At 46.3% G+C, this 21585-nt stretch overlaps 1 protein-coding gene across 1 annotated transcript in view; it reads right to left on the reverse strand.

Annotated features, from left to right (window-relative positions):
• Positions 1-6666: 6666 nt before the first annotated feature.
• Positions 6667-21585, reverse strand: part of RGS12 (regulator of G protein signaling 12) — a 90268-nt gene continuing 75349 nt past the window's right edge. Inside the window, exon 18 of the mRNA XM_054172131.1 lies at positions 6667-7049. Within this exon, the coding sequence (XP_054028106.1) occupies positions 6682-7049 (368 nt within the window). The 3' untranslated portion in view covers positions 6667-6681. The remainder of the gene's footprint in view (positions 7050-21585) is intronic.

Consider the following 21585-nt stretch of genomic DNA (forward strand, 5'->3'; position numbering starts at 1 on the left):
CAACTTTGGAGATTTCAAAGCGTAGAAGAAGCTGAAGTTAATGCAGATATTGGAGGTACTTGAGTTCATGGCATTGTTGGGCACAAAAATCCTGGAAAATGGTTACTGGAAAGGTTGCAAGTGTATAAACAAGGGAGGATAGTAATTAAACGGGATTGGAAGGCACCTCTAGAGATCATAGAATCAATAAGGTTGGAAAAGACCTCAAAGATCATCAAGTCCAATCTGTCCCAACACCTCATGACTACTAAACCATGGCACCAAGCGCCACATACCCCTCTTGAGCACCTCCAGGGATGGTGACTCCACCACCTCCCTGGGCAGCACATTCCAATGGCTAACAACTCTCTCTATGAAGAACTTTCTCCTCACTTCCAGCCTAAACTTCCCCTGGTGCAGCTTGAGACTGTGTCTTCTTGTTCTGGTGCTGGTTGCATGGGAAAAGAGACCAACCCCCTCCTGGCTACAGCCTCCCTTCAGGTAGTTGTAGACAGCAATAAGGTCTGCCCTGAGCCTCTTCTTCTAATCATGTAGACCAACCATCCACTAAAGCATGGATACCCCCAGCAGGTTGCCCAGGATTGCAATGTCCAGGAGAACTTGGAATCTCTCCAGACAAGGAGACACCACAACCTCTCTGCGCAGCCTACTGCAAGGCTCTGGCACCCTCACACCAACAAAGTTCTCCTTAAGTTCAGATGAAACCTCCTGGGTTCTACTTTATGCCCATTGCCCCTTGGTCACTACTGAAAAGATTCTGGCTCCATCCTCTTGCCTGGTGCTATTCAGCTATTGCCTTGAGCGCAAGCCCTGCGAGGAGAGGCTGAGGGAGCTGGGATTGTTTAGCCTGGAGAAGAGGAGGCTCAGGGCAGACCTTATTGCTCTCTACAACTACCTGAAGGGAGGTTGTAGCCAGGAGGGGGTTGGTCTCTTCTCTCAAGCAACCAGCACCAGAACAAGAGGACACAGTCTCAAGCTGCACCAGGGAAGGTTTAGGCTGGAGGTGAGGAGAAAGTTCTTCCCAGAGAGAGTTGTTAGCCATTGGAATGTGCTGCCCAGGGAGGTGGTAGAGTCACCACCACTGGAGTTGTTCAAGAGGGGATTGAACGTGGCACTTGGTGCCATGGTTTAGTCATGAGGTCTGTGGTGACAGGTTAGGACTTGATGATCTTCGAGGTCTCTTCCAACCCTCGTGATTCTGTGATCACTAAGAAGCTCCCCTCTGTCTGCTCCTTTCCAGGCTGAACAGCTCTGGATCTCTCAGCTTCTCCTCATTAGAGAGGAAACCCACATGGTTTCATCTTTCCAGGAAGGACTCAGACCATCAAGAAAGCCCCCATGTTCTCTCTTGCAGGAATGGCACCAAGACTGTGCACAAGGGAAGCCAGAGGAGCATTACACTGTACCTGGAAAGCATTCAGCTGCAGCCCCACCTCAGCTTTAGCAGCCCCTTCATGTTGCAGGCATAGAGCAAAAGGAATTAATTAAAGGCTAAAAACCTACCCCACTATTATTAAATTCCAGAGGATGAGTTATTTTTAAGGTGTATAAATATTAGGCAGGAATTCTTAACAATCCTCTTTCAAAGGGATGTCTTGATGTGAGCTAGGTTTAGGAAGACATCTCTGCAAAGTCTAATCAAATGCAGAAGAGGTTCACATTATCTCATACTCTGTTGAGATGTGGTGTCCAAATGGCAGAAGGTCTCACAATAACTGGGGGGAAAAAAATAAAACAACCTTCTTCACATCTTGTCAGAGAATCACAGCATCACAGAATGTTAGGGGCTGGAAGGGACCTCAAAAGATCTTCCAGTCCCATCCCCCTGACAGAGCAGGATCACGCAGGTCACATAGGAATGTATCCAGGTGGGTTTTGAATGCCTTCAGAGAAGGAGACTCCACAGCCTCTCTGGGCAGCCTGCTCCAGTGCTCCAGCATCCTCACAGTGAAAAAGTTTTTCCTTCTGTGCCCATGGAACCTCCTCTGCTCCAGCTTGCACTCATTGCCCCTTGTCCTATCATTGGAATCACTGAGCAGAGCCTAGCTTGGTCCTCCCAACACTGCCCTTCACATCTTTACCAACATGAATGAGGTCACTCCTCAGGCTCCTCTACTCCAAGCTCAAGAGCCTGAGCTTCTTCAGCCTGTCCTCAGCAGGGAGATGTTCCACCACCTTCAGCATCTTTGTGGCTCTGTTCTGGACTCTTTCAAGCAGTTCCTCAAGGTCCTTCTTGAACTGAGAGGCCCAGAACTGGCCACAATATTCCAGATGTGGCCTCACCAGGGCAAACTACAGAGGGAGAAGAACCTCTCTCAACCTACTAATCACATCCCTTCTAATAGCTATCAGGATGTCATTTTCCCTTCACTGAAATTAGAAATCAATGAATCACTGTCAGTTGCAGTATAAATTATTTACTTACACAATTAACATGTTACATGAGCTCCACACACCTCAGATTCCATAAACATTTGAGTGCCATACAGGATTTCTCCCTGCTCTGGGGAGAGAGAGAAATCCGCTGTGCATTTCCATATTAGAAAGTCATTACAGAGACATTGAAAGACAAACCCACAAATAAAACCAGAACATGGATCAAATCCTGGACAATGACATTTTAGACTCTACAACAGAATGAGCACTTGGGATGGAAAAAAATACATAGATAAATAAGTCCCTTTCCTTCTGTTCCACCCAGACCCTTCAGAGAGCATAATGGTTCGTGTGCAACACACTGCATCTGCTAACACTGAGCAATGCAGGCAAGACCTGCAGACACCTCTCCATAGAACCACAGAATTGTTAAGGTTGGAAAAGGCCTCTAAGAACATTGAGTCCAACCATCAACATAACACCACCATGGCCACTAAATTATGTCCCCAGCTCCCTTGTCCACACATTTCTTGAGCACCTCCAGGGATGGTGACTCCACCACCTCCCTGGGCAGCCTGTTCCAATGCCTGAATACTCTTTCAATAAAGAATTTTTCCCTAATCTCCAACTTCCCCTGGCACAATTTCAGGCCATTTGCTCTCATTCTATCACCTGGTACTAGGGAGAAGAGACCAACGCCCACCTCACTGCAACCTCCTTTCAGGGAGCTGTAGAGAGCAGTGAGATCCCCCCTCATCCAGCACTCCCCCTCATCCCCTCATTCTCAGCAAAGGTCTTCTGAAAAACCCCAAAACTTAACCCAACAAGAAGTGACAGTTGGTCTACAGCAAGGGAATATTTCCACAAGCTCAGTGAAAGCTTTTCCTGTGTTTTAATTGGCACTGGATGAGGGTTCAGTACCCTACCAGGCTCAGCTTGGGATCCTGTCCCCAGAGCAGAGGCAGGGAGCAGCCCTTGGAAGTGCCACTTGTTTTTGCTGCAGGGCAAACCCCCACGCTACCCACAGCCAACACTGTTGTCAGAGGGCTTTGCTGCCATCCCACAGAGCTTGGAAAGCTGCCTGCTGATGCAGAAAATATCCCTGTTTCTAAACCCAACACAATGAGCTGTCCTTGAGAGGTAGGAGGAGCAGCTTGGACCCGCAACGGTTTTGGATGCTCCCGCCTCTTGATAGGCACCTGCCGTTGGGCTGTGGCCTTTGACTAACTGAACCCTTGGAAACTGTTCAAAACCTCTGAGAAACTGTGAGAAGGTGCCTCGGGGTGTTTGCAGCACAGACACCACAGCACACTACCACCCACCCACTCAACCTCCCACCTCCCAGTACCTTAGGAGAGAGCAGTTTAAACGGCAGCATTCACTGTTGGTGCTCTGCTGGGAAGGTCTGGGATGAGCAGCGGCACCACTGCTGACAAGCAACTGCAGCAAGGGTTGCAGCTCTGTGTCAAAAATCCTGGCTGCCTCCAAACATTACAAATGAGCTCTTAGGTCCAGATTATAGAATCAGGGACTGGTTTTTGTTGGAAAAGACCTTTAAGATCCTTGAGTCCAACCATCGACCTAAAGATTTCTTTACTGAAAGAGTGGTCAGGGATTGGAAGAGGCTGCCCAAGGAGGTGCTGGAGTCACCATGTCTGGAGGTGTTCAAGTAATGTGTGGACATGGCACTTGGGAACATGGCTTAGTGGCCACAGTGGTGTTGGGTTGATGGCTGGACTCAATGATCTTAGAGGTCTTTTCCAGCCTTAAGGACCCTATGAATGCTGCAAAGTTTTCTCAGTGTTGAGGCTGAGTACTTTTTCACTCACTGGCTGTTCCAGTTTCAGGTCTGAGCACTGATACAGGTCAGTGGGTCTCCCCTTTTCCATGTAAGATGATGGGGGGAGACTGAAGGCCCCTTTGAAATATCATCACAGGATTAAGAAGACATTTGAGCAACTCTCTCAAGAGAGTTACAGTCTCAAGCTGCACCAGGGGAAGTTTAGACTCAAGGTGAGGAGAGAGAGTTGTTAGCCATTGGAATGGGCTGCCCAGGGAGGTGGTGGAGTCACCATCCCTGGAGGTGTTCAAGAGGGGATTGGACGTGGCACTTGGTGCCATGATTTAGTAGTCATGAGGTGTTAGGTGACAGGTTGGACTTGATGATCTTTGAGGTCATTTCCAACCTTATTGATTCTATGATTCTCTGCACAAGCTGACTTCCAACAGGGGGAAACTGGGAAAGGTAAAGGAGAAACAAAGCCACATAAAATCTGATCAGCTTTACGAACTGGCTGGCAAGATAAAGGATGAAGCCATCAAGCAGCACTTCAGCTGGGCTGCTTTTTTAATTGCAAGGAGATTTCATTAGTAGTGGAAGTCACAGCATAATGAGGCAACTTAAAATCATATTATAATGTGGAAGTCATGCAGCAATTAAAACTGGGCAGCATCCTTCGTAAAATCTTGGAAAACATCAGCCAGAGACAGGATGTCCACATTCATTCTTATTAATTCCATCATCTGTGGCAACTGATTCCAGCAGGTTTAGCTTTTGTATTCTGTCAGACACTGACAAGGAGAGCTAGTAGTATTCATTATTTCCAGGTCTAAGGAATGAATTTCCACAAGTCCTAGCTAAGAAGTCATTCTTTTAAACAATATAACTGGTAAACCCGTGCAGCATGGGGAGGAACCATGTTTGCCATGGCCTTTTGGTTACAGCATTTCCAGGCATTGTGCCAAGATTTTTCCCTATACAATCAGAGAATGGTTTAGGTTGGAAGCAACCTCCAAAGGTCATCCAGTCCAACCCCCACCTCCAGTCCCCAGGGACATCCTCCACTAGATAGGTTGTTCAGAGCCTTGTCAAGCCTGACCTTGAAAAGCTCCAGGGATAGAGCTTCAACTACCTCCCTGGGTAACCTACTGCAGTGTTCCACCACTCTTACGGTGCAGAACTTGGTAGAACAGAACAGAATAGAACAGAATAAAACAGGACAGAATAGGACAGGACAAGTTGGAAGAGACCTTCAAGATCATCGCATCCAACCCATCATCCAACACCACCTAATCAACTAAACCATGCAACCAAGCACCTTATCAAGTCTCCTCCTAACATCCAACCTAAATCTTCTCTAATTTCAGACCATTGCCCCTCACCCTATCACTGCAGGCCTTTGGAAACAGTCTTCTTGTAGCCCCCTTCAGGTACTGGAAGCCTGCTCTATGGTCTCCCTGGAGCCTTCTCTTCTCCAGGCTGAACAGCCCCAGCTCCCTCAGCTGCTCCACACAAGACCTGGTCTCCAGACCCTTCACCAGCAGAGGTCTAATGCTGTCATTTCTTCATGTACCTCTCTGCATGTCCAGACTCATCACCTCATCTGAAGAAATGGGCAAGGAGGAAAAGGAGTGAGTGGCAAAAGCAACATGTTCAGTAGTCTTCAGCATCTTTCCTCTCTCAAAACCCCACCCAAGGCTAGAATTAACAACAAGAAAAAGGGCAGACACTTAACCACTTATTGAAGGAGCAATAATCCACCTTTGCTCAAAGCTAAAAGACAGCAGTAATGAGGAGGAACCCGGACAAGCCTTCCACCACTCTGTAATTAGTGGATACATTTCTGGCATGGAGATGTCACCAGTGTTGGCTACAAGAGCAGCTCTTCTTCCCAGCACAGGAAAGTCACAGCTTCTTTTTTCCTTCTTACAGCTTGTATAACAATGGTCTCATTGCATGTATCCACCCAGGCAATGCAGTAGACAAGACTGAATCCTGCCTGGACCTCTTCCCAAATCTTGAAAGACAGATAGGAAGCTATTAAGAAAATAATCCTCATCTTTTTACACCAGTAACTGATTTTACTTCCACTTCAAAACTCTACTGACACACAGGGAATCCTGCAGGCCAGGAAGAAAATACCTAAACCATTAGAAGATTAGAGGGAAATTACCTTAAATAAAAAGTTTGGATTGGGGAAATTAAAAGGAGTTTGTCCTTATTAAAGACAAGAAGGGTGGAGGTGGAAATCATCACTTTAATTGCACTGTGCAGTGGAATCATCCCAGGGAAAACAACACAGCAACAGCAGGGGAACAGAACCGAAGAGCCCAACACTTGTGCTGAGATGCTACTTTTTCATTCTACAGGTTCTAACTCCTATCAAGAGAGACAGCCTGGCAGGCTCACTGACAGCAGCTGGGTACTGAAGACAATTTCTAACTTGCAGAAACATGCCTCTAAGGTTTCTCTCTGCTGCTGCTGGTGCCAAGCAGAAATAGCAGAACTCACTGGAAAGCAGAGGTTTACACAAAAGTAGCTTTGTACTGATTCTCAGTGCCCTTGTTCTTCTCGCTCTTGACGCTAATCAGAGATGGAAGGTCTGACGTCCTATAAACTCCAGTCCTCATCCTTCCTTGGCAAGACCTCAGTTCAGAGATGTAACCTTCAAAGCTGAGGTTGCCCTCGGAATCCTCACAGCAGTGTGTGCCAGGGTCTTCCAGCTTGACTCCATCCACGTCAATGATTCTGTTCACTGGGAGCTCCGGCCCGGGGGTCTCTCTCACACCGGCATGACGAAAGCTTCTGCTGCTCTTCAACCTGTGAGAGGAGGTCTGCTCACAGGAGCTCCCTGAAGTCCCTTGTGAATCTTTTTTCTTCCTGTGGTTCACACCTAACAGAAGAATTAAAAACAAAAGAACACAAAACAGGAGAGTTATGTAGCTTCTGCTTTTAGTAATTTGCAGTATTTTACCCTCCTCGGAGGTCCTGATGGTAGAGAGTCAGCTGGGGTATTCCTCCAATCCATCAAGGAGACTTAGAATCATAGAATCAACCAGGTTGGAAAAGACTCCAGAGATCAAGTCCAGCCTATTACCTAATACCTAACACCTCCTGACAACTAAACCATGGCTCCAAGTGCCACATCCAATCTCCAGGGGTGGGGACTCCACCACCTCCCTGATGTACCAAGCAGGGAACTAAGCAGTAGATCTCAAAGATAAATGTAAACTATTAAGATGCATCTGTCCTAATTTAGCATTTTCCAGAGTTTTTAAAAGCCTCCACTAAACCACACTGCTTGATGTGGATGTGTGCACCTCCAGAACAAAACCTCTCACACTAGAGGGGAAGAACAACACAGAGCTTCCAGGGGGGCAGAATGGGAGACATTCCTTAACCTGAATTGGCCTCCAATACCAGATCCCTGCTGAGGTATCATTTTAACTTGGCTAGGCAGTAATTCTCCAGCAGACCACAATAGGATGATTTCAAATTGCAGCTCACTGTCCTGAACTGCAGCTGAGCCATTACAGAATAGAATACAGAATTAACCAGCCTGGAAAAGACCTTCAAGATCATCAAGTGCAACCTATCACCCATCACCATCTAATCAACTAAACCTTGGCACCAAGCACCCCATCCAGTCTCCTTCTAAACATCTCCAGTGATGGTGATTCCACCACCTCCCTGGGCAGCACATTCCAATGGCCAATCTCTCTTTCTGTGAAGAACTTCTTCCTAACATCCAGCCTAAACCTCCCCTGGCACAGCTTGAGACTGTGTCCTCTTGTTCTGTCACAGGTTGCCTAGGAGAAGAGACCAACACCCTCCTGGCTACAACTTCCCTTCAGGAAGTTGTAGACAGCAAGAAGGTCTGCCCTGAGGCTCCTCTTCAGGCTAAGCAACCCCAGCTCCCTCAGCCTCTCCTCACAGGGCTGTGCTCCAAACCCCTGCCCAGCTTTGTTGCCCTTCTCTGGACACCTTCCAGCAACTCAACAGCTTTCCTAAACTGAGGGGCCCAGAACTGGCTCATTATGAGCTTAGAGGAGAAGAGCAGAAATCATTTACACCTGTTGAAGAGCTTTAACCATTCCAGAAACACCTGAGCTGCATCTCAGTTTGTATAACCATATTCAAGTTTCTTTTTGGTAGGGTGCTTCTAAAATCACCATTGTTAGGTATTCTCCAGAGCTACTCATACAAAGCCATTGCTATCCCAAGTCATCTCCAGATCACAAACCCCTGAGCTCCCCAAAAGCTCCTCGTGCCTTAGGTGGGACACTGCAACCTGCAGGCACTTGCGAAAGCAAATGCAGGTGGTCACACAATCATTGAGTCATTAAGGTTGGAAAAGCTCTCTAAGATCATCCAGTCCAACCTTTAACCTAACACCACCATGGCCATTAAATGATGTCAAAAAGTGCCACATCCACCTGGGTTTTGAAAACCTCCAGGCATGGTGACTCCACCACTTGCCTGGGCAGCCTGTCCCAACACCTGATCAATGCTGCTTTGCCTGTCTCTACAGGCAACAAGGGAAGGATGAAGACTGAGCTAATTTCATGATTCACACTGTGTTTATTAACACAATTTCTGGAGCTGAGGCCTCCCCACCTCTCTGACTTAAAAAAGGGAATGCTGTTAGACCAAGTGACTTAACAAAAATAAATATAAATAAACATAAATAAAAATAAACAGAGGCAGACCTGAGTAAGGGCTCCTGTTTCACAAACTGAAACCTGACCTAGTGTGAGGGGTCCCTGCCCATGGCAGGGGGGGTTGGAACTAGATGATCCTTGAGGTCCATTCCAACCCTAACAATTGTGTGATTCTATGAATGGTTTGGGTCAGGAGGGACCTTTAAAGCTCCAAGCCCTGCAGTGAGCAGGGACACCTTCAACTACTACATGCTGAACTTCTTTTTCCCATGTTCAGCAGCTGGTATCCATCTAATCCAACGTGCCACAACCCCAACACATTCAGACTCCCCAGCACAGGACACACAGAGGCCTGGCCAGCACATTTAGCCACACAAATCCCATGAGCCCCCTGTGGTTAAATCCCACCGCTGGCTTTAAAAGCCTTTGCCTGTGCTCCACAAAGTGATGTGTACAGGAAAATTCGATTTCAATTGATAATCATTGTAATCAGGAAGTTTTTGATATGGAGGAGGGGAAAAATGCAAATGATGAAACCAAAAGAAACAAAAAGGAAAAGGCCATTTCCTACTGTTTCAATCAAATCACTCCAGGGGCTTCTCAAGGGTTAAAGCTTTCTCTTTGATGAAAATAAGCTGAAATTCTAGGCAGTGCAATGCCTTATTAGTGCTCCAGCTCCACATTAACAACGTGGATATTCCACATCACTGCCATTTACTTGCCTTTTTTTAACATCCAGGGGAATTAGCTCAAACTCCAAACAAACCAGCTGAGCAACAGCAGAGGGAAGGCAGAGAGTTTTCTCAGCACAGCTCCAGCCTTCTGAATCACAGCTAACATTTAATGGGGCTCTATTACACCTCATGTCTACATCTTCCCACTGCAGCTGAATATTAGCCTCCTTTTTAAGTGCTGTTTGCATGGCTGTGGTGTAAAATGCTGCTCTGCTATTCTAAAGTGTTTATCTTAGTGTGAACCTACTCAAGTATTTATAGCCTGTATTTCTGGGTCCTCCTGTTCCAGGCAGATGAAAAGTAGTAGGATGGAGACTCCCTTTTCACAAGGAGCCACATGGAAAAGACAAGGGGTGATGGGGACAAGTTACTGCTGGGGAGATTCCAATTGGACTCCAGAAGAAAATATTTCCCCATGAGAACAGTTGGACATTGGAAACATCTCCCAGGGGAAGCACTGGACAGCTTTAAGACTCAGCTTGACAGGGTGCTGAGACAGCTCATTTCAACTGCACCATCACCTAGAAAGGTTGCACCAGGTGGTCCTTGGGGTCCCTTCCACCCTGGCATTCTGTGATTCTGTGAAATGTACTCTTGATCTGCTTAACACACCGCTCTGTGCCCTTGGAGGAAGATCTCTGATTCTCCTTTCAAGTTGGTTTCAAAGAGATACTCATTTCTAAATGAGAAATCACCCCAAATCAATTGCACTGAGTCACCCAGCTGGCCTAGGACTGGGAACCCATCCTTCTGCTAAATGTACTGTACAGAAACAACTTTGATGGTGGCCCCTGACCCTGCTGACTTGAACTAAGCTGAAACACTTTGCAGAGTCCAAGGACTCAGCCTGCATTAGTAGGGCACAGCAGATGAAAGGGCTGGAAACTGCTGCCGAGGAACGCTCTGGAAGGTGGAAGTGCTGCTGTATTTATTGGGTTGCTAAGCCTTTCTCCAGCTAAATATAAGAAATGTCATTAAGTCTTGGAATCATGCTGACACTGAGTCACCGCTCAGCAACTGGGCTTGCAAGTTCTAGCAGGAGCAAAGCAAAAAGAAGGTCAAGGTTAGCTCGTGGGCTTCACAAGACATGAGCCCATCTATCTGATGACAAATCAATCCATATTATGGGCAGGCTTTTCTGGTAAAGCCTTTTTCAGAAGCAATCCATCTGAAGCACCTAATAACTTCCTCCTAGAGGCAGGGCAGTAGCAGAGAAAGTCTTATCTTATACACTGGTTTGGGAGAATAGGGAAATACTAAAGGATGACCGTGTGAAGATGGTTTCTCTTCACCTGGCAGGACAGCAAAGGCCTTGGCTCACCTACCCCAGAGGAGGAGGATTTCAAGATTAGCACTACACACACACCAAAATAGAGAAATAAATAATGTGGCTTTCCCCCCCCCTTGTTTTTAAACCCACAGCATTTATGCAGCAAGGCTATTTAGCATAATTAATAGGGAAGGTTCCCCAGAATAGCTGGTGTATAAATGGAGCTAAGGAGGTTGAAAATAGACTCCAGATTTCCATGTACTCAGTGCAGCTTTATAATGAGGATTAGATGATGCCTACAGCACTCCTGCACTGGTGGTCTCATGTTCTCTGAGTAACAAACACTGAGCTATGCTGGGCACCAGCTAAGGTGCAGAGAGTTTCCACAGATGACATTTCTTTTCCCAGCCCCTTGCAGTGAAGTGAGGACAAGTTCTGTGGACACCTCTGTGCACCCTTTGCCTTGCACAAAGCATGTCAGGAATGACCTTACGGTGTCCTGCATCCAATCTGTCCAACGTCCTACCTAACTTCAGAGGGGAAGAGAAGCCAGTGCTCCGAGCAGGAGCTGCACAGATTGATTTCCAAACAGACTGGAATAGCATCACCATGCCTGCTGTAATCTGCACCTCCCCCTGCTAAGCATTCCATGCAGCTCTAAGGGAATTTTCTTGGGTGTCTGCTCCCTTTAATATGTTCCAGCTGGTTAAAGATGGGCTGATACATGTCATCTTCTCTCTTTAAACTGGAGAGCAGCTCTGTTACAGACTTGCAGCTAAATGCCTGCTTAGAAGGCTAAGGGCATTGGGCTGCATTGTCCAAAAGCTGAAGGATCAGGCTGTGTTTGGCCTGATCTCCTGGCTGCCTTTCCCAATCTTTCTCTTTTCCTGATACTTTGGGGTTGTGTATTCTCTGACTTCTACATTATGATATGGAAAAGTGTCTTCACAGGAAGACAAAGGGAAGTCTTCTTCTCCTGTACAAAATATTCACAAAGTACCAGGTTGGGAGGGACCTCAAGGATCATCTGGTCCAGCCTCTAAGTCAGGTCTAAGCCAGATCTCAGAAGCCTAGTTTTGGGCCAAGGGAGTGTTTGGCCACATTCCAGCCAAACTGAGCTCACAACCCCCCCCTGGCAATTTCAGAAACATCCTCAACTGCCAAATGCAGATGATAGGACCAAATAATCATAACTCAGATGCAGATGTTTGGGATCTAAAGGTCCACCCACAACACCTGGCCACGACACTGTTTCTCTAACCATAATTCCTAGATCCATTGTGCCAAATTTTAGTTGTGTTTCACTTCTTTAGGCATAACTGAGATCTGAAACCCAGCACATGCAGGCTGCTCGAAGCAACTGATACTCAGAATCATTCCACTCACATCATATTTATGTCTTTTTCAATATATATATAAAAGCTTCACTGTAAGAGATGAGCTCTGCACTTGGAAGTCCATCCTGAGTGGATTTCATATGCAACAGAGTCTTAAACTGTACTCCATAATTATCCCAACACTATTTCCAAGGACCAGTAAATGAAGAGTGGTTGCTAAGAAGAGGGAGACTCCCTCTTTACAAGGAGTCCCACGGAAAAGACATGGGGTGATGGATACAAGTTACTGCTGGGGAGATTCCCATTGGAATTTTACCCCACAAGAGTAGCTGAACGTTGGAATGATTCATTCATAGATTCCTAGGATGGTTTAGGTTGGAAGGGACCTAGAAGATCGTCTAGTTTCAACCTCTTTGCCAAGGGCAGGGACACCTTCCACTACACCACACTGCTCAAGGCCTCATCCAACCCAGCCATGAACACCTCCAGGGTGTTCATCTCCCAGGGGAAGCAGTGGATTCCCCACCACGAGACAGTTTTCAGACTCAGCTTGACAGGGTGCTGGGCCAGCTCATTTCAACTCTACTATTACCTAGGAAGGTTGGACCAGATGATCCTTGGGGTCCCTTCCAACCTGGCATTCTGTGGTTTCACACGGTCAGACACCTCTTCCATGTAGGTTCAGCATTTCCCTCAGCATTCTGCCATTGCTGCTGTTCTCATCCACATCACTTACTGCTGCAGAAAGCTCTCAGCTCTGCTGGAAGCTAACACCACCACTCTGCGGAGTTCCATACCACTGATCCCAGGAATTCAACTTTTAATGTCAGAGAGGGTCAGATACTCAGCTGAAGACAATGACCTCTGCTTTAATGATTTTGTGCTGACTTGGAGCAGATAATGATCTGTTTGAAGTATTTCCTAATACCTGTAACTCTCAGGACAAGAAACCACTGATACTTTCAGGAACAGCTCCTGGAGTCAGTCATTTACTGGCATAAAGAGCATCCCCAAACCTCATCAGGCATTTTCACCCTGCAAATTAATCAGACTCTGGTGTGCTCTTTGATGCAGGTGATCAGGCAAACACTGCTCTCCTCTCTGATTCCATAGCACAAACCTGTCCCAAGTGGTAACAGAATCCTAGAATGGCTCAGGTTGGAAGGGACCTCAAACATCATCTCCTCCAACCTTCCTGTCATGGGCAGGGACACCTCTCAACTAGACTTGGCTGCTCAAGGCTTCATCCAACCTGGTCTTCAACAGCCCAGCACAAGGCATCCACAACCTCCCTGGGCAGCCTGTTCCAGCATCCCACCACCCTCATACTGAAGAACTTCTTAAGATCCAGCCCAAACCTACTCTCCCTCAGCTTCAAACCATTCCCCCTTGTCCTGTCCCTAGACACCCTTATGAAAAGTCCCTCTGCAGCCTTCCTGTAGGATCCCTTCAGGCATTGGAAGGCAGTTCTAAGGTCCCCTGGAGTCTTCTTTTCTCCATGCTGAACAACTTCAGCTTCCTCAGCCCATCCTCACAGCAGGGGTGCTCCAGCAGCCCTTGGATAATCTTTGTGACCTCTTCTGGACTTGCTCTATCAGTGTCAGTAAATGAAACACCCAAGGGTGTTTACTGTGGGCAGTGACCTCCTCTATATACATGGCTACAATGACTGCTGAAGGGAACTGCACCCAGCAGCATTTAAAAGCCAGGAACAGTCCAAAGAGAAATAAAGGTTCTGAATTTTGATCCAGACTGACAGACTCATGGGATGGTTTTGCTTGGAAAAGCTCTCTAAGGTCATGTCCAACCATTCTCTAACTCAACCAAGGCTGGGGCTAAACCATGGCCCTCAGCACCACATCTCTGCCTCTTTCAAACACTTCCAAGGATGGGCGACACTGCCACCTCCCCGGGCAGCCTGTCCCAGGCTTTTAGACCCCTTTCAGTGAAGAAGTTTCTTCTAATATCCAACCTAAACCTCCCCTGGGGCAAAACTTGAGGCCATTTCCTCTCATGCTGTCACTTGGTAAGGGGAAGAGACCAAGCCCCTGCTGACTCCAGACCCTCTGAGGTAGCCGCAGACAGTGTGTGTCTAGAATAGAATAGAATAAACCAGGTTGGAAGAGACCTTCAAGATCATCAAGTCCAACCCATCATCCAACACCATCTAATCAGCTAAACCATGGCACCAAGCACCCCATCCAGTCTCCTTCTAAACATCTCCAGTGATGGTGACTCCACCACCTCCCTGGGCAGCACATTCCAATGGCCAATCACTCTCTCTGTGAAGAATTTCTTCCTAATATCCAGTCTGAACCTCCCCTGGCACAGCTTGAGACTGTGTCCTCTTGTTCTGATGCTGGTCACATGGGAGAAATGGCCAACTCCCACCTGGCTACAACCTCCCTTCAGGTAGTTGTAGAGAGCAAGGAGGTCTCCCCTGAGCCTCCTCTTCTTCTCCAGACTAAGCAACCCCAGCTCCCTCAGCCTCTCCTCCCAGGGCTGTGCTCCAAACCCCTCCCCAGCTTTGTTGCCCTTCTCTGGACACCTTCCAGCAAGTCAACATCTAGAGGCTGTGCCTCTAGAGAGTCTAGAGGCTGTGCCTCCCTGCTTGACTGAGAGAAGCTCACATTTGAAACCAGCATCCCTTCAGGCCTTCCTCACTTCCAGCTTGTCTGCTCTTAGCACAACGCTCCTCCTTTGTTTGTTATTGATCCCAGCCGTGTACTAGATGTAATTCTCCCACTTAATCAGGCTCTGATTAAAAGAGGATTAACAGATTTGGGCCTCAGTACTGCTGGAACCCCATGAGTGCTTCTTTATATTGATCCAGAATCCAATTAGCCTCTCTAAAATTCCACAGCACCAGGAAGCATGCAATTAGCTGCAGGACAACCACCTTTGTTAAAAACAATTATTTACATTCTTCTTGCATCTTTTAAGTCATAATCCTTTCCTTTTCTTAAATGTCTGCTTCAATTAGCTTTTCCTGTGGCTATCTTGATTCTCAAAGGGAACCCAGCTGGACCTGCCTCTAAAAGAGACACAGATGATCAGAGGGCTGGAGAGTCTCAGCACCTCTCCTACAAAGACACATTGAGAGTTGGGGCTGTTCAGCCTGGAGAAGAGAAGACACCAGGGACACCTTAGAGCAGCCTTCCAGTACCTGAAGGGGGCTGCAGGAGAGCTGTGGAGGGACTTTTGACAAGGGGTTGTAGTGACAGGACAAGGGGCAATAGTTTTAAACTAGAGTAGGGCAGATTAATTTGGACATTAGGACAAAGTTCTTTACTATGAGGGTGGTGAGACACTGGAACAGGCTGCCCAGGGAGGCTGTGGATGCAGCCTCCTTGGAAGTGTTTAAGACCAGGCTGGATGAGGCTGTGAGCTATCTGCTCTAGTGGGACTTGCCCCTGTCCATGGCAGGGAAGTTGGAACTAGAGGATCTTTAAGGTGCCTTCCAATTCAAGCCCTGCTAGGATTAGGTCAAACATTATGTAAAATACTCTAGAATTTAGGGCAAAAACAAAGGTTTATTTGGACTTTTTGAAGATCTGGGAATAATCACTTTTCATCTCCTTAAGTATCACACAGGTTATTGAACCTGGAGTTCATTACCCCTGAAAGTGACAAGTTCAGTAGCCAAAAAGTGAGTCACAGAACTGCCCCTGAAGTTACCTGATCTCTGCTGCTCAGTGGAAGCCTACCACAGCCTGGCTGTGAATAACAAAGAGGAGCAGTTGGCAGTTGTGGTTTTGTCTTTGGGAACAATGGCCAGCCCCAGGCTCTGAGAGCCCACTCTGCATTTAATTTCTGCATAATTTATCTTTCAAAGCAAAGCCATCCCCGAACTGCTGCTAACCCTCCCATTTCTGAAAGAATCCTTTCCAACAAGAAAGGAAGCAAGTTTATTTTGAGGAGACAATTGCCCATCTATTTCTGAAACAAAGCAGTGTCTTCAAAAAAAGTAACTGTTCATAGAGTCTAAATTCACTCTTTATCTCCCACAGCCACAGAACCATGGAATGGCTCAGGTTGGAAGGGACCTCAAACAGCATCTCCTCCAACCTCCCTGCCGTGGGCAGGGACACCTCTCAACTGGACTCAGCTGCTCAAGGCCTCATCCAACCTGGCTTTGAACACCCCCAGGGAGGAGGCAGCCACAGCTTCCCATAGCAGCCTCTTCCAGTCTGACCACCCTGGTACTGAACAACTTCTTCCTAAGATCCAGTCTAACCCTGCTCTCCCCCAGCTTCAAACCATTCCCCCTTGTCCTGTTGCTAGACACCCTCATGAAAAGTCCCTCTGCAGACTTCCTGTAGAATCCCTTCAGGTAGTGGAAGGCAGCTCGGACATCCCCCTGGAGTCTTCTCCAAGCTGAGCAACCCCAGCTCCCTCAGCCTGTCATCACAGCAGAGGTGCTTCAGCCCTTGGATCATCTTTGGGGCCCTCCTCTGGACTCACTCCACCAGCTCTGTGTCTTTCTTATGCTGGGGACACCTGAGTTGGATGCACTGTTCAATGTGGGGTCTCAGCAGAGTCAAGGGGCAGAATCCTCTCTCTTGCCCTGCTGGCCACACTGCCCTGACTGCAGCCCAGCACACAGCTGCCTTCTGGGCTGCATGAGGGCACTGCTGGCTCCTGGAGAGCTCCTCAGCAACCAACACCCCCAAGTCTCTTTCTTCAGACCTGTACTCAGCCTGGATTTGTGCCTGGTGTTGGCCTGTTACTCAGGCATCATTCCAGAGTTCACCATGCTTTGCTTTTCCCCAGCTGGCTCTTCACCTTAAGCAATGACCTATACACCTAGTAGGAAAAGAGAGCTTTGAATAAACTCTTTATTCAACCAAATCAATGGATCCAATCAGTGCATCTACTGAGAAAAGTATCTCCTTACTTGGCAGGGAGATACTCAATTCCATTGAATTCCACAAAAATATTCCTTGTCCCTAATGCAAAACAACCAACCAAACAAAATAAAACAAATACAAAACAACAACCACCAAATAAAATAAACCCTTTTTTTCTTAATGACAGGAGTTAAGAAATCAATTGGTGGAATCAAATCTCCTCTCTGTACACCTTCAGCCTGGCTTGCTGCAAGTTGTCCTATCTGAGGATGAGGTGGCACTGGCTGAAGAACCCTAATTGCTGCCAAGACTAAATAGAATAGAATTAACCAGGTTGGAAAAATCCTTTGAGATCATCGAGTCCAACCTATCATCCAACACTAATCAACTAAACCATGGCACCAAGCACCCCATCCAGTCTCCTCCCAAACACCTCCAGTGATGGTGACTCCACCACCTCCCTGGGCAGCACATTCCAATGGCCAATCACTCGTTCTGGGAAGAACTTCTTCCTAACATGCAGCCTAAACCTCCCCTGGTGCAGCTTGAGACTGTGTCCTCTTGTTCTGGTGCTGGCCACCTGGGAGAAGAGACCAACCCCCTCCTGGCTACAAACTTCCTTCAGGTAGTTGTAGAGAGCACTAAGGTCTCCCCTGAGCCTCCTCTTCTCCAGGCTAAGCAACTCCAGCTCCCACCTCATTTGTAGCAGAGGCAACAATTTCAGCTGTGGAGAGGACTCAAGGCTCGAAAGACTCCCTCCTCCCATGACAGCTATTTTTCACTTGGGTAAAGAACATGACCCTGGGAAAAACTGGTCCACATTCAAAGCACCTAGATTATACCATGCAATGATATAAAACTCAACAAAAAACCCCCACCCAAACCAGCCAACAACCCAAAAGAGATTAAATCAGTATTTTGACACTTTCAAAAATGAAAAGCATCACTTCAAGCCAATTCCACCACACAATAATGAGGTTCTCCCTTCCACAGATGGGTACAAGCACCATGATATGCAGAGGCATGCAGGAAGCACTTTCCACAACTGGTTGTCAGATTCCAGAAATCCCCAATGTTTCAAGTGGGGAATCTGCCAGAACTGGCAAGCTTGTCAAAAAAAACAATACATCAACCTTTTCCCTGGCTGAGTAATGCAGCTAGAGTCAGTGCTGATTCTTGTCTTGCAGCCTCATTTGGTAATTGCTTCAGAGCTCAATGTTACTCCAGTGCAAACACATTTCACCTCTTGAGGGAAGATCTAGACCTGCCTGGATGCTGACTTGTGCAACCTGCTCCAGGTGGTCCTGCTCTGGCAGGGGCTTGGACAAGGTGATCTCCAGAGGTCCCTTCCAACCCCTGTCATTCTGTGATCTGCCCAACAAATGCTTCTTGAAAGCTCTAAGCAACACAAACCTCACTTTGCTGTTTTCCACCGCTCAGATTTTGCTTTCTAGGTCTTCAAATGAAAAAAAAACCCTCCCAGGTTATCCATGACAGGGATGGCCATTAGCCTGGCTTTGCTGCAAGAGCCTGTGGTTGGTGAATGGCCAGTGAGGGACTGCTTGCAATCACAGAATCATTTCAGCTGGGAAAGGCCTTTCACTTCCTCCCCCTCAGCCCTTTTCCCTTCTTATATAAACCCCAATTCCAACTCATGCCGTAAGCCTCCACTGAGGCAGGCTGGTGAGACACTGGAACAGGTTGCCCAGAGATGTTGTGGATGCCCTCCACCAGGAGGTATTGAAGGCCTTGAGCAACCTGGGCTGGTGGGAGGTGTCCCAGCCCATGACATGGGGGTTGGAAGTGGATGACCTCTGAGGTCCCTTCCAACGCAAACCATCCTATGAATTTCATTTGCCTTTATACCAACCTGAAAGCAGGATGACAGCTCACATTACATGATGCAGTCATCATTTTTGCTTTTCACCCCATTATTTTGAGTCCAATAAACCCAATCAGAAATGTATTCTTTTCCCCACTGTGAATGGAGAACCATTAAAGCACTTAAAAAAGCAACCATTACAAATGATTGAGTCCTTTGCAATATCGATTCTTAACCGGAGATAGGTTCCAGCATCCTTTATTAGAATCACTGCACGTCACTGAAGAGTCTTTCCAAGCAAACTCCATGGAATTATGAAAATAGAAAAAGTTTTGTTTCAGCCCACACTTCCCCCCCCTCCCCCCCATAAAATCACCATTCTTTTGTAGAAGGCAGTTCCCATAAAATTGCAGTGTACTCTGAGAGGATTGTGGAGCAGTTAGTGAAAGCAATAAGGCTGTTAAGCACAAAAAGAAGGCATTCTCCACCTTTCTTTCAGGTTGTTTTTGCTCCCCCTCCCCAAAAAGAAAAAATAACAAATAGATAGAATTTGGTTTGTCACACAGCTAAGAAAAACTAAAGATTGCTCTGGAATAACAAAACCCGTTTGTTTCATTACTTCAAGGTCTCTCGGAGGTGATCAGGACAGAAAAGCAAACCACAATCACCAGTGAAAGCAGAGGAGAGCAGCTGGAAAGCATGAAGATGAAAATCTGCAAATCAAAAGCAAAGAATTCAATGTGTAGGGCAGCAATTATTTTGTGGTGGCAAAGTCTGAATAATTTTCGAAGGGGAAGTGCTGCAGGACTTTCAGCTGTTTCATTTCCTTCCATGGAGGCCCACGACCACGTGGGAGCACAGTGACGTCTGGAAAAACTCCCTTTGCAGCCCCCAGAGCACAAGGAGCCCTAGGTAACAGCATGAGAAGCCTCTCTGCAGTAGTTTTGCTGGGTTTAATTGGGCTTCACAGTACTGTTACGTAGGAGCCATGAGAATGGAAAGGGTAGTGTGGTCTCCAGCACCCATCCAACCCTTCATTTCTTACCCCAGCACCAAATCAAGAGGTGGTTATGTTGGTTGCTCCACATCAGATGAACCAAGATCACCAGCTCACTTCTTAAAGAGCAGGGAAGAAGTGCTTTAGTTTCAAACAAGAAGGAAAATAGTGAATATAGAGTTTAGCCCAAGAACCCAGAGATGGAAGAGGTTCTCCTTTCAGGAGTTCTTGTTCTGACTCATTTAAAAGCCATTTCTTGTCTTATCTGCCTTCTGGTGCACATGTCAGTGCTATGGATTCCACATGTGACCCAGCAGCATCTCAAGACAGCATCTGCCCTTTGGTCCCTAGATAATTAACAAAGACATTAGTCAGCTTTGCCTCACAGTAAATTGTTGGTTCACATCTATTAATCTGCTTGTCACAAGAAGACAATTTCAATCAGAATTCAGAATCCAGGACTGAAAGAACTGTTGGTGGTTGGTTGTTTTTTCTTTTAAATAACACAATCAAAAGCTTAAAACCAGTTTGCTTAACTAGGTCTAGAATTTATTACTCCTGAGAGAACAAAGATACAAAATACATGTGAAAACTACACAAAGATTTCTACAAAGTAAAAAGTAGAAAGTGGGAGAAAGGGGGGGGGAGGGAAGCTACAGCTCAGTGGTTACACAGAAATGTATGGCATGCATTAAAATACTGTCAATTCATGAAGGGTTTGTGGGTTTTTTAAGTGCAAATGGTCTTATCTGTTTTAAACAGGTCCCACTGAAAAAAACAAACCAAACCCAAACCTATGCAAATCAATAGCTAGGGTTGTACACTTGTCATAGGATCAGAAAGACACCAACACCAATCTATGCATACACACATCAACATGTCTGAAGTACATCTGGTGGCTTGGGCAGTCGTAGGCACTGGGTACAAGGTCTGTCCAATACTCAGCTTCAGAAATTAAGTGGCAGAGCATATAGAACATTTCTCAAATACTACTAATGAAAGGAATTCTGCTTTTCAAAGTTACCAAGAGGCTGAAATCGCTTGCATTGCCATTTATAAGCATCCAACAGCCAAAGGAATATTTACAGATCATCAGCCATACAGATCAAGAACAGTATCAAATACTCTGTGTAAAAAGATAAATAAACTCCAATGGACATTGCCACGGCACAAAGGAATGTGATCATACAAATCATGGCACCGGCTGCCTGTGACACATCAAAAATAAATGTAGCACATAGATACCTCTTCTCCTATGTTACAGTAAAATGTACAGTGCAATGACTGGAAAATGTCAGTGTCCCAACACCCATTGTCCTCAAACTCTTTGCTCCTGGTAATAGCAACGCCTTGTGGAGTCCGGCTCTAGAAAGAAATTCCACACTTCAGCCCCAGGCTAATATTGCTCTGTGATATTGCTAGACCATGACACTTACATCCTTTTAAAAGAACACAACAAAACCACTCACATGTTGTCTTTAAAATTACCTATTTCACATCTGAATATTCTGGGGAGACGCAATTCCTCTGTGTGGCAAAGCACAGGTTAAAAAAAATAATCCTATATATATATATATAATAAATAAATAAAACACCATAAAACCCAACATTTTTATCCTATTTTTAGTCACTAATACCTAATTTATTAGAGAAATGCCTTTCTTTTTGTTTTTTCCTCCTCTTCTCTTTTAAATGCAAGCTTCTCCATTGCCAATTGTAATCACAAACACCACTCCAATTTTCACCACCTAATTAGGG

Source organism: Dryobates pubescens, chromosome 23, assembly GCF_014839835.1.
Source record: "Dryobates pubescens isolate bDryPub1 chromosome 23, bDryPub1.pri, whole genome shotgun sequence".
NCBI classification, from domain to species: Eukaryota; Metazoa; Chordata; class Aves; order Piciformes; family Picidae; genus Dryobates; species Dryobates pubescens.